At 44.1% G+C, this 13,337-nt stretch overlaps 1 protein-coding gene across 2 annotated transcripts in view; it reads right to left on the bottom strand.

Annotated features, from left to right (window-relative positions):
- Positions 1 to 10,959, bottom strand: part of CACNA1E (calcium voltage-gated channel subunit alpha1 E) — a 405,658-nt gene extending 394,699 nt beyond the window's left edge. For both annotated transcript variants that reach the window (XM_036756876.1, XM_036756878.1), the window contains exon 1: positions 10,694 to 10,959. In XM_036756876.1, the coding sequence (XP_036612771.1) occupies positions 10,694 to 10,959 (266 nt within the window). The remainder of the gene's footprint in view (positions 1 to 10,693) is intronic.
- Between the last annotated feature and the right edge of the window lie 2,378 nt (positions 10,960 to 13,337).

The raw sequence follows: 13,337 nt of genomic DNA, 5'->3' as shown, positions 1-13,337 counted from the left end.
CTGTGGCCTTGAGGCCACATGCGGCCCTCTAGGTCCTCAAGCGCAGCCCTTTGACTGAACCAAAACTTCACAGAACAAATCCTCTTAATAAAAGGATGTTCTGTAAAACTTGGATTCAGTCAAAAGGCCACACCCAAGAACCTAGAAGGCCATAGGTGGCCTTGGGGCCGCAGGTTCCCCACCCCTGATCCTAGACCCACAGTGTTGCTTCCAGAAACCTGAGAAGGGAAGTAGTCAGCTGCCTTCTGGGGATTCTAACCTGAGAGTGCCTGTGAAGGTTGGAGAAATGACTCCAGAAAATATTTTTTGGTGGTTCTTCAGACAATTTTCAGTCATGTCTGACTCCTCCTGACCCCATTTGGAATTTTCTTGTCAAAGATCCTGGACTAGTTTGCCATTTCCTTCTCCAGCTCATTTTACAGATGAGGAAACTGAGGCGAACAAGGTTAAGTGACTTGCCCAGGGTCATGTAGCTAGTAAATATCTGAGGCCAGGAAGATAACTCTTCCTGACTCCAAGACCTGCATTCTATCCATTGCACCACCTAGCTATCCTAGAATAAGTTACTACCCTTGCATTATCTAACTCTCAAGGATGTTAGGAGGAGAGCACTTTGTAAACCTGTGTGTGAATATGTATTTGTGTGTGTTTGTGTGTGTATGAGTTATATCAATAACCAGTTACTAGGCAGTGAAACTCAGTTTGGCGGGCTCAGCCCCAGCCCCCAGAATGCATGCATGCTAAGACTTAACTGACTCAAAGACCTGATATCTCCCCCATCCCAGTAATTTTTATGCTATGTCACAATTATAGTTAAAGTCTCCCGACTGCCTGGCCCTCATTCCTCATTCATTATTGGACAATTCAGAGGATACCCTCATTTCAGTGCTCCAGGCTACCCCACTGCCTTGCCTCACTAGTGATAGAGCAGTGTCCTATTAGTCCTATATAAGCCCTTTGTCTAAAAATGCTATTAAAAGCTGCCCCTGGGGGACTCTGGGGCCTCCAATTGGAGTGCACCTCCTGCTGCGTGTCCCAGACAGCACCTATGTGCTACCTGTGGGATTGAAAGGGTGATGGAAGCATTTGATCTTTATGGCAACTCTGTGAGGCATGTACTACAGATACAATTCTCCCCATTTTACAAGTAGGCAACTTGAGGCTCAAAGAAGTTAGAGTATTTGTCCCTGGTCATAGAGCTAGGGAGGGCTGGGAATGGGATTTGGATCCAGATCTCTTCTGAAGGCGAGTTCAGGGTTCTTCCTACTCTTCCAAGTTGCCTCTGTGATTACTTTTTCATTTTCTTGAGGGAATCTTGAAGAAATAATACCTCACTACAAAGACCAAATCTCCATGGTGGAGATGATACCGATACAAGGTTGTTGGGTAGGTAGATATTTGTAATCAGGTAGGAATTCTCAGCTCGGTGGTCTCTACCTTATGCAAGTGCTTGTCTGGCCTCAGCAAGAGCTGATGCTAAAAAGACTACAACACTGTTCGAGAAGCAAGGAGAGAACGTGTTATGCATTTGAGACAGTAACTTAGTAAGGAACCAACTTTAATGCTGAAAAGGATCACCCACCAAAAGACAAAAAGAAATCTATTTTGGAGGGGGGAAGGCAGGACAATTGGAGTTAAGTGACTTGCCCAAGGTCACACAGCTAGTAAGTTTGTCAAGCGTCTGAGGCCACATTTGAACTCAGGTCCTCCTGACTCCAGGGCCAGTGCTCTACTCACTTCACCACCTAGCTGACCCAGAAAAAGAAATTTTTTAAAAGTAGCAAAAAAATATATACAATAACACCAGGTTAGAAACTTCCAGGTAATTAGTGAACAGCTGTTAAATATTCATTTCCTACTACTCAGCTCTGACAAGCCTTGACCAGCCCCACTAGTCGGAAGTGTGGAAATTAGGGAAGAACCACAAGACTATTTTTTTACATATAGCTTAAAGACTTCTCATGAGCTGTAGGGGATTTGGTTTTAGTTTTAAAGTCACTTTACAGGGCACATGGACCTCAAAGTTCAGGTTAGATAGCTAGGTTACTAAAAGAAACCATGACACCCAAGTGTAATTGTGAATTTCATGCAGTAAGAGAAAGCACTTACTTTTTCTCATCAGACTATTCAAAACCCTTCTTTTGTTTTTCCTATTAAGCTTCTCAACGTCCTCCAACTGGACTCTCTCCAATCTGGTTTCTGACCTCATCTTTAAATTGAAACTGTGGTCTCCAAAGTTATCACCAATTCCTTAATTGTCAAATCTGATGGTCTTTCCTCAATCTGCATCCTTCTTCGTTTCTTTGCAGTCTTTTACAATATGGTGTAAAGTGGTCACATTTTCCTCCTGGATATTTCATTCTCGGTGTTTGTAGTACTTCTCTTTCCTGGTTCTCCTCTTACTTGTCTGACCATTCTTTCTCTGCTCCTTTGTGTCTCTTCATCCATGTTATCCTCACTAACCAACTAACCTCTTTTTTTTAACTCTTTTGAGTTAGTTCCCATGGGTTGAATTATCATCTTTATGTAAATAATCGCAGTACATAGATCCAGCCCTAGTCTCTCAAGGTCCAGTCCTACAATACCAATTGTCTTTTAGACTTCTTAGATTGGATACTCCATAAACATCTCAAACTCATCATGTCCAGAAAAGAACTCATTACCATTCTCCCAAAACCTTCCCCTCTTTCATATATCCCTATTATTCTTGAGGGCACCATCATCCTCTCCATCACTCAGACTCTCAACCTCAGTGCCATCCTCAATTCCTCACTCTAACTCACTAAACATATCCAATCCCTTGATGAATCTAGGGCCTACCCACACAACATCTTTCCTATGCAGGCCTTGCTCTTCACTCGTACCACCACACTAGTTCAGATCCTTATCATCTTTCTCCTGAACTATTACAATAGCCTTGTAACTGGTCTTCTTGCCTGAAGTCTCTCCCCACTTTAACACATCCTCCAGTCAGCTACTAAGATGATTTTTTAAGTAGGTCTAATTATGTCACTCCTTTACTCAGGAAGGTTAGACAATATGAACTCCAGTAGCTCCCTATTATCTCCCGGATCAAATATAAAGTGCGCTATATGACATTTAAAACTCATAAAAATCTGAACTCTTCTTATTTTTCCAATATTTTTATACTTTACCATCCGAATCTTGCCCCTACCTCCCCACTATACACCCTATGATCCAGCTACTTGGCCTACTTGCAGGTCCTCAAACACGACACTCCCCAGTTTCCATTTCTGGGCTTTTGGATTGGTTGTCTTCCATGCCTGGAATGCTCTGCCTCCTCACCTCCACTTTTTTGGTTTCCTTGGTTTCCTTTCAGACTCAGCTCAAGTCCCAAATCCTTTCACAGGCTTTTACAAGTCTCTGCCCCCTGAGATTAATTTATGTCTACTTTGTATATACTACATAATGAATTATTAAATGTTGTCTCTCCCTTACAATTTGGGCTTTTGGGGCAGAGACTGTGATTTTACCTTTTTGTGTATCCCTAGAGCTTAGGACAATATGGTAAATGGTAAGCATATACTAATACTTGTTGACTAACTGTATGGCTCCTTAACGTGTTCTAAGGAGAAGAAGGCAGGAATAGATTAATTTCAAAGGCGGTAAGGGCAATCTCTAGCTTTAAGAGCCAAGACCAAATTAGTATGTGAGTTTAGACAGAACATGAAGATAATACAGATCAATGGACAAATAAGTTATTAGCCTCTTGGGGACGTACAAAATTCTCCAAATAATCCCAAATGAAATGCCAAGAAGAACCTGAAGGTATGAAATAGTTTGGGGACATAGTAGTTATATGTGACTTCAGCTCAAAGTTGTAATCTCCAAGGTTAGAATCTAGCTCTAAATCAGAGGTTCTTAATGCTTTTTGGACCCCTTCTCAGAATGACAGTTTTTAAATTCATAAAATACATTGGATTACCAAGGAAACTAAATCATATCAAAATATAGTTATCAAAATATTTTTAAAAACAAGTTCATGGACCTCAGGTTAAGAATATCCTCCTAAATTCTGTCATCCTATAATGATATAAACTTCTTCCAAGATAAGTAAGGTAACATTCCCAAGGCCACCATTTATACTGGAACTCTAAAGGATTATCTCTAGAGCAACATATTTGGCAAAGAGTAAATGCAGTTCCATTTGGGAAGATCATGAACTCTAGGCTTTGTCCACCAGTAGGTCATTCAAGTAACTCTGGGAGGCTTTTAATTAAAGGTGTTTTTTTTTTTGATCTGGCAGTTCTTCATGAAAGGGAGTATAGTAACTCAGCCCTTTGGATTTGGATCTCAAAGTGACACCAAGAAGAATGCACATGAAGCATCACACACATGTGAGTGAGTACAGAATACAGACACACACATACACATGTGTATATATATCTCCAAGGAATCAGCATCTCAAGCCCTAGCTTTCCACTTAGTAAAGTCATTCAATACTATCCTCCATAATCTGCCCCTTTTGGCAGAAACCAGTTCTAGCTGCTCCTTGCTTTCCAGAGGCAAAGATAAGAGAGTTTGGCAGGGTGCCCAGATGTAGATAGAAGATAAAGTCAAAGATGAAGAGAACAAGAAATTAAACATAATTCTGTCACTCACACAGCAAAAACCCTTGAACTCCAAATAGGGTTAGAAATACAAGCAATTCCTAGGTTAAAAGTGACTAAGAAACTTGGTGCTGTATTTTATGTCCTTAATTAAGAATAATGTTGGAAACATTATTGGTAAGCACACACATAATTCTGCTCTGTATAGGATTATAATGCTTGCAAAGACACGGGCTGTGTTAATTTAAAGCCCCTGACATTCTGTCCCTCAGAAAGGATTGCTTTAGAATTCATGTAATGGAGAAACAGGCTGAGTAAGGTGCTTCACACAACAATTAAAATAAGGCTATTCCACACCCACCCACAATTGATTAATCTGTGAATTAGAACAGGAATTTTAGAAGAGGAAGAAACTGTGTGGTAGTTGTCTGTTTCTTTGCCTAGTCTGTCAGCATCTCATCAGCCTGGGGACTTTGGGAGACAGACACTTAGGCACATAAATATCCTCGAGCTATTTATACCTGTTGGTTAGTGGCTGGGGTTGTTTAATATTTATTGGGCACCTTCAATGTGGTGATGAATACTGGGAAAGAAGCAGTCATTAGAAGAAAGGCAACAATAAAAGACTTGCCATAAACAGAGGTCAAAAGCCCACTGTATGCAATGCTTTTGGATAAATAATCCATTTCTGGAACTGACCCTTTTTGGCAGAAGCCCTCAACTATACTCAAAGAGAAGACAGGGAGCATTGCTTTTCTGGAAATCCTAGGAAAACCCACATGTATGATGAATTATTCACAAAGGCAGACCTAAAAATGAAAGAGAAGGAGAAATATAGAAAGATGAAAAGAAGGGTGGAGAGGACTGGGAGAGAAATTCAGAGTCTCTCAAATAAAAGGCCATTAATTACAGAATGGTTTGGACTGTCTCTTTCATGTCTTTATTGTGGTCATATGGAAACAAGATAGGATCAATGGAGTAGAATCCGATCAGTCAGATCTCATCTCTCTGGCTTAAGTGAATTGTAGCTCTCCAGGCAGTCATGTAAATGAAATAAATACAGACTAGCCGGGCAAGGATTACTGATCTGCTGATCAAATATGTAGAGTCAAAGGGGCTTGCAAGAGATCTGATTTTTAAAGCAAAATTTGAATTGGATTTTAACTGTAAAATAAGATGGTTGAAAGAAACCAGATGTTCCTTCAACAAAAAAAAATGTAAAGCAGCAGATCCATTACTAAATTCTGCATTTTATACAGCAATGACCAAAAAAGCACACATAATTTCAGAGAAATCTAATGATTTCAAGAGTCTGAATCTTTCAGAAGTCCTATTCTCATTATTCTCCTCTTCAATTAAGTCATAGCATACATCATGACTATTTACAGGGGGAAGCAAGCAAAAAAAAGTAAAGAACTAATGGCAAATGTATCACTTTCAAGTTATTTTTATCTCCTTCCCAATTCATTTAAATTCTGTCATACTCCTTCACTCCAACCCATCTTCCAGTTTTCTGTGTATTATCCTAATTACAACCAATACCCATAGCAAAACATCGTTTAATTCCATGGAGTAAATACTACCCACACCTTATGTTAAGTGAAGACCAGTTAACATAAAGCCCCAGGAACCCAAGAAAACTGAGACATTTGCCCAGTTCCTTGAAGTCTCCATGCTGATTGAAATTACAATCTCTGATCACTATCTGCATCATCATGCAAATATTCCATGAAAATACCAAGAATTGTGCATTATCCAATGTGGTAAATGATTATAAAGTCCCTTCCTTATTATTAAGCCCTAATATTGGCATTCTGACCTTCCTTCCCATGTTATATGTGACCAATATGTAAGATCTAAGGAGGAAAGAAGTGTATACCAGGTTAAGAGGGAAAACTCAAACATCAATGAATTAATGTCATTACAATGAAAAGTTCACAATAGAAAAAATGTTTCCAGGTCCCCAGCTGATAGTTCAAGGTGAGAATGTTCTCAAGCTACGAAGAAACTCTCTCTAGTACAACAACTAAACATTGGGATATTCATGGAGATCATTATAATTAGATTCAACCTATGGCACCATAACAGCTATGAATACATTTGACTTTTCCAGTGTAATAAAATTCATCTATCATATCATCATCATCATCGCTAACATTTACATAGTATTTACTATGTGCTAGGCACTGTGCTAAGTAATTTACAAGTTTTATCTCAATTGATCCTCACAACAACCCCAGGAGTTAAGTATTATTATTATGCTTATTTTCTATATATTAAAATGTATACTTCTCTTGGTTAGATGAATTCTCCCAAGCAGGTTGGGAAAATTCAAATAAAGCTAAGCCACTGGGCAGAGTTTCTATACATGACAATGCATTCTTTCCCTTACCCCTAGGTAAGTATTCTTTAAAAGTGCATATGAAGCCCACCAGCCATCATAAAAATGTTCTGTTCCTCTCAGGTCAGTCGTCATATCCTGTGCATAAACAAGCACTGAACAGCCACCTGGAAAGTCTGATTTTCATTATAGCAACTTCGAGGAAAGAAGCATTCTCTTCTTTGCTGATTGGACATGAAGGCCCCAAACAGAATTAACATTTTTGAAAGAGCATAAGATCCCTGCAGAAGACAGTGTCATGAGGAAAATCTTTCCCAGTACAACTGTAGCTTTCAAGAGAAAAAAAAAAGACACATTCAATGCTGAGCTATTGTCCTGACTATATCTGATATGTCAATTTTGTTGTTCCCTTAAGTACCTCTCCTCTGAACATGAGACCTCTCCTTTTGGGTAAAAAGCCACCTTCAAGTTGGAAGTTTCTGCAGAGCATAGATAAAATTTTATTCTTTTATGTGAATAGACCTTAAAGGCCAAGTAGAAAGGATTTGAAACATATCTTATAAGCAATGTTAAGTCATTACATACAAGTACACACTAGCCACTTAATCCCACAGTGACTATCTTTTTTCAGAAGAGGTAGGGGATTTAAGCTTCTCAGGGGAGAAAGAGAGGTGATCATCACACAAATAACAATCATTCCCAACCATAGGCACCAATAATGAAGAAGTTAACTTTGCTACCTAGACAAAAATATGGTCTAGACCTGTTTTGAGAAAAAAAAAACAATTTCAAAGGATACATTTCTGTAAGTGTTTAGCTAAAGTCAAGACTTCTTTCATGCATACTGCTGATTATATGAGATTCAATTAGGAAAAAGGAAGAACTTTGGGAATATTGGGAGCTTGAGTGGCTTAGATGGATGAGTGTGGGATGGGGGTAGATAAGTAGGAGAATGGGGGAGATTTTATAGGACATGGATTATCAGCTGAAGCTGGAGGTTGCCAAATATCCATTACCTACAGAAAATAATAATGATAAGGATAACATCCAAAACTCCAATAGAATTTACATGTAATAGCAACAAAACAATAACATTTATACAGTCTTTTAAGATTTGTAAAATGCTGCTTTACATACATAAATTTCATTTATATAATGCATTTGTCACCTAAAATGTGAAGTCAGGAAGTCATAAGTGTGGTGTATTTTAACCGTCCCAACTTGGCAGCTCTGTATATCTCCTCAGAGATTATCTGAACACTGTGAAAGCAGCACAGCTCTAGTGTAACATGAAACTTCCAAGAGGTCTACCTCATTGCCAGAGATTCAAAGGACCATTTAGTTGGGGGTCATGCTCCCTATCACCACCCCTGCCACAGAGCAAGACAAGATGCTGAAGCCAATTTAATCCCTTACCTACCGATATAACTTTCTTACTCAGGAGTGTATTTTGGCCCAGTAAAAAGAAGGGCGATGTAAATCGTATAGACAGTATAGTTTCCTGCCAATGCCTTATGAAAAAGTCTTAACTTTAAAGAGAAAGAAAAAGCATGGCTGGGTCAACCACATGGTCTCTGAAATGTGCTTTATTTAGCAAAGCCTAAAGAAGCAAGGGTGCAGTAGTCCAAGGAACGGAAGGTGCAGAAATATGTGAGCAAGGTGATGAGAAGTACCCGGCTCACTGTGTCTTTAAGGGGCACAGCTAGGAGTTTCGGTGGCGCTGTCCGAGGTACCACCTATGACTGCGGGCATGCTTACCACATGGTGGTTAGGTGCCTTTGTCTATTGAGTGAAAACGAGAAGGAGCCTGTCGGAGTAAACACACCGTAAGAGAAGAAGTACAGACAGCAAGGCAGGTCCTTGTGACCTGTGAAAATTTTAGATAATTGCAAAGGTGGAAGAGTACTACCACTCTGGTCTTTGGATGCCTGTGCTGGTTAAACAGGGAGGGGCTAGCTGCATAATAGGAAGGCTGCACCCACAGAGCCCAACACAAAGACAGCTGAATATGGTGTTGAGAAGGAGGAGGAGGGATGGGGGAAGGGAATGTAGGGGATTCTCAGGGCACTAAGCCCCCAACAGGGGGCCAGCATATTAAAGTCAACTAGGATAACACCCACCCCCACCCAGGGGAGTGTGTGTGTGTGTGTGTGTGTGTGTGTGTGTGTGCTCTCCTGCTTGGGGGAGCGGAGTAGGGCGGGTAGGGAGAAGCTCAGACAGGTTTGGTAGTGGGTGGGTTCGAGCATCAGGAAGAATATCTGCTTGGAGATGCTCCTCTGTAATGAGGGGTGCTGTCGAGAAGTGCCACACACTAGCTAATAGCAGCGTTGTTGGAATGTGGAGAGAAGAGGGATCGAGGGAAGAAAGGAGGGGGTGGGGGTAGTGCAGGGAGCACGGCAGAGAGAGGAAGGAGAGAGAAACCCAAGAGCTGATGGAGGAGATGCGGAAGCCCGAGGGAAACCTGCCTCGTGTCTGGCAAATACCAGGGCCCCAGTGCAACCAACAGCTGTCCTGCTGATGCACACCTGCCAAGGAGCGGGAGGAGGGGAAGAGGGGAGGGAGGCTGAAGGAGGGGCCTCGTTGCAGACTAGTGCCTCGCGGTGCGCAACCTCGCCAGTAAACCTCACCCAAGCATGCATGTCGAGTGTTTCCAAGCCTACTCCCCATTTAACACCAAACCACTCGTTTGCTTTCTATTTACAGGGCCTTCTGTGCCCTAAAACCCCGGCGGGGCACCCTAATTCTTGAGGAATAGTATTACGATAAGGTGTCTAATCAACAGCAAGCATTTGGTGCATTTGACTAAACCTGCAAAGCCTCTTCCCCTTGCCTGACGCTGCTGCTGCCTCCGCCTCCACTCCCCCCACCCCCTTTATGGCGTGTAGTGCATTAGGAGCACTAGAAGATTGATAACACACCTGTTTTCCTAACTGCTCAACACAAGCCCGTCCGATTTATCTCTAGGGACCCGTTAAGAAGCCGAACTGTGTCAAACAGTTAAAGGGGAGAATGGGACTCAAAAACTCGGACTCAGAAAGAAAAGAGAGCCTGTGTGAGCTTTCCCCACATTGAGCAGCTGGAAGTTCCAACTTCCAGGTGCTTTCGGGCGGTGGCCTTAGAGATGCCCGTCACCTCCTCAGGAGTTCACTCCATTTAACAGCTGACCTGAAATAGTCCCCGGCAAACTGTTGGCACCCGGGTGGGAAGGGGCTTTCTTTCTTTATTTTTGTTTGCTCCTTGATTTCTGGCACTGAGCTTTCGGGACTTAGAACCTAACAGATCCAATAATCCATGGGCCTCATTTCCCAATAGGCAGAAGCAGCACTGGCGTCTTCCAAACTCGTTTCAGAGAGAGCAGGTGGAGCAGTGGGGAGAGAAGAGAACTGATTTCTATCTAAGAGTGAGATTCTCAGAAAAAAAAAAAAAACCTACAAAGAGTGAACCGCAGGAAGGGAATGGGAGTGGGAGGGTGTGAAAATCAGACAAAGCCTGAAAAACTTGGCACACACATCAGGCTCCCTAGCCCATGAGTTCCTTGGCTATCCACATTGGGGAAGGGGAGTCAGAAACCAAAAGTCTTACCTTGAAAAACACTAGTGCATACGCTGGTCGCTACCACATCAAAATAGCTCCTTAAATACAACGAAGTGAAGGGTGCACTTTAGGAAAGGTGCAAATTGGGACCAGAATGGGAAAAATAATCCCATCCATGAGTATTTTTTTCCTCACGAGGGGAAATGAAAAGAGGGAGAGGAAGGGTAGGGTGCGGGAGAAAGGATATGGCCAATCGATGAGCTTCTTGGCATATTTCCTGACAATGTTATCTTCTCCGAAGATAAACAGGGATCTGTTGACGGTGAAACAGTTCTGCCTGACCGGAATGGGATTGTATAAAGCCATAGTCCTGGCCCTCTGGGCTTTGGATTGCTTGTAGGCGGCCGCCGGCCCCGCGGACTGCACTGGTGTTCCTTGCCGGTTCCTGCTCTGCTCGGAGTCTCCATCTCCGGATCCTGGCCTGCCAACCACAGCCTCCCCAAAGCGAGCCATCCTGGAAGTTTAAACAAACAAAACACACACAAAGGTGATCCGAGCCGAAAGCCCCACACCTAGCGATAAGCAAAGACACACAGAAAGAGGCAGCGAGAAACGGAGGCACCGAAATGGAGAGGCAGCGACAGCAGTCTCTGAGAGCCAGAGGCAGCAGCTGACGGCGGCACCACCACTCTGGACTGTTCAGTCTAAAGGCGACTGCTGTGAAGCTCCATCCCTCAGAAAGAGGAGGGAAGGAAGGAGAAAAGGAAAGGGGCTCAGATCGTAGAGGCAATGTCTTTTCCTTCAAAGAGTCAGGGCATGTTGGCGCTTGGGACCAGGGAGGGATGCGGGTGGGGTGGTTTGCCCTTCAAACATCGCTCTTCTGGAGACACACACGCACACACACACCCCGGTTCAGAGAGACAGGCTGTCACTGGCCTCAGTCCGTAGGTAACAGTTTGGTGGTTGACTGGTTGGGGGGGAGGAAGAATGAAAAAATTAAAAAAAAAAAACTTTGAAAAGGATGTTGAACTGGGAACGGTGAGTCTTTTCCAAGCTTTGTCCCTGAAAGGCAGATTAAGAAATCAGCCCTAAATTCCACAGGGACAGCCTTGGGTCTTTAAATCTGCCAGTACAGACGCAAACCAGTGGAGGGATGAGAGGGAGAAGGGAAATGGATAAATCAAGGTTCCTTCTTGCTGTCACCACAACCTCTCCCCCCCCCCAAAACGAGCTGCTCCCTCAGGGGAAGGAAATCACTTCCCGATAGTCTGCCTGACTTAAAAGTTAAGCCTGGAGAAAGCAAAGGCGGTCCCCAAGTCCTTGCCGGCGCCCAGTTCAATGCCACCGATCAGCAGGCAACCCAAACGCTCGTCTGCACCTCCTCCGGGGGCGAGGAAACAGGTTGCTGCGTTCAGGCTGGCTTCAGCCCGACGCGGGAGGGGTCCAAGGACTGAACTTCCTCCCGAACGACTCAATCTTCCCCTGCAACCTAAACATCCTCTCTCCAGGGAGAGGAGGAGGAGACAGGAAAGGGGAGAGAAGGAGAAGGAGAGGGTGTAAGGAGGCTGGGAGAGCGAGGGGAGGGGGAGAGACAGGAGAGGGGAAGAGCAAGAAGTGGGGGGGGGGGCGAGCTCAGCAGCTCACCACTCACACGCAGACCTGGAGAGAATGAGGATGGGGGTAGGAGGACGTGGAGAGGAGTGGGCGGGGTATAATCAGGAAGAATCTCGGGCAATAATGGTTGAGCGGGGTGGGGGGTGGGGGCTGTTCTGTGGGTTGTTGGGTTTTTTTGTTTTTTTTTTTCGCTGAAGCAAAGCAGCAGTATGCAGTCTTCGTAGCCCTTCCTAGGCAAGAATCTCCCTAAAGGATGACTCCAAGGAAGAAAACCCGCGCAGCTGGCGGCACGGTTGTGGCTGTGCTAGTGGCCGGGGCTGGGGGCGCACATGCACACTCGTCTCCCTCTCCCAAATGATTTCAATGAGCTAGCGCAGAGGCTCAGAGCCAAGTTCTTGGGGTGCCTCGGAAGCAGGGAGCTGTGCGCATATCGCCCCCTATCTCTCTATTCTTCCCTCCCCGGTCCTGCATTCGCGGCTCCAGACCTCCCTCTTCCCTTTCTTTGCTGAGCCCCAGTCGGAAACCTCAGAGCATCTCCTCCGCCCCTCGAAGGCTAGTCTAATGAATAGCTTAGGTTTCTCCACGGAAGGGTCTCCCTAACCGGAAGTCTACAAGTGAGGTGTCCTCCTGGGGAGGAGACAGACGGGAGGAGGAAGGAGCCCCTGAGACCCGATCCTCTTCAGATACTTGAGACAGCATCTGATGGAAACTTTTGACTCTCCAACTTGGGAGGCTCGGGGGCAGCCTCCGGGGCACAGGTCCTCTCCCTTGGGAAATAGTTCCGGTCTAACGATCCTCCAGGTACCCCTGAAGAGTTCTTGGCCTCCGAGCTTCCTCTGCTCTGAGGTTATCTGGTAGTCTGATGAGGGTCTTTGGGGAAACTATTTTTACCTCTTGAAGATTGTCTCATGCCCTGTATCCTTCAATCCTCCCCAAGTCATCTAGGTTGCCTTTTTCAACAACTCCCTCTTAGAAGGAAAAATAAAATAGAACAGGTAGCCAGGTGGCAGAGGTAAGGTAGAAAAAAGGCAGGCATCTCCCTGCCCATGCTTGAGAATGGTTTTTATCTCTGGCCCAGTTTCCACCCCAGGTACCCCAGGTTAGAGTTCTATACTCGACCATACAGATCACTCTCAGGACTCTGAAGGGTGGAAGAAGCTTCATAGAAAGAGCCTGGGCAGTAGAGCACTGATAAAATCAAGAATACGGATGCCCTGGCCTAGATGCTTTCTTTTCAGGCTTCTTGGAGCTCTCTGATGTCACCTCTCCTGTAGACA

The sequence above is a fragment of the Trichosurus vulpecula genome, chromosome 4 (assembly GCF_011100635.1).
Source record: "Trichosurus vulpecula isolate mTriVul1 chromosome 4, mTriVul1.pri, whole genome shotgun sequence".
Classification (NCBI taxonomy): domain Eukaryota; kingdom Metazoa; phylum Chordata; class Mammalia; order Diprotodontia; family Phalangeridae; genus Trichosurus; species Trichosurus vulpecula.
This window is presented reverse-complemented; position numbering and strand designations above follow the sequence as displayed.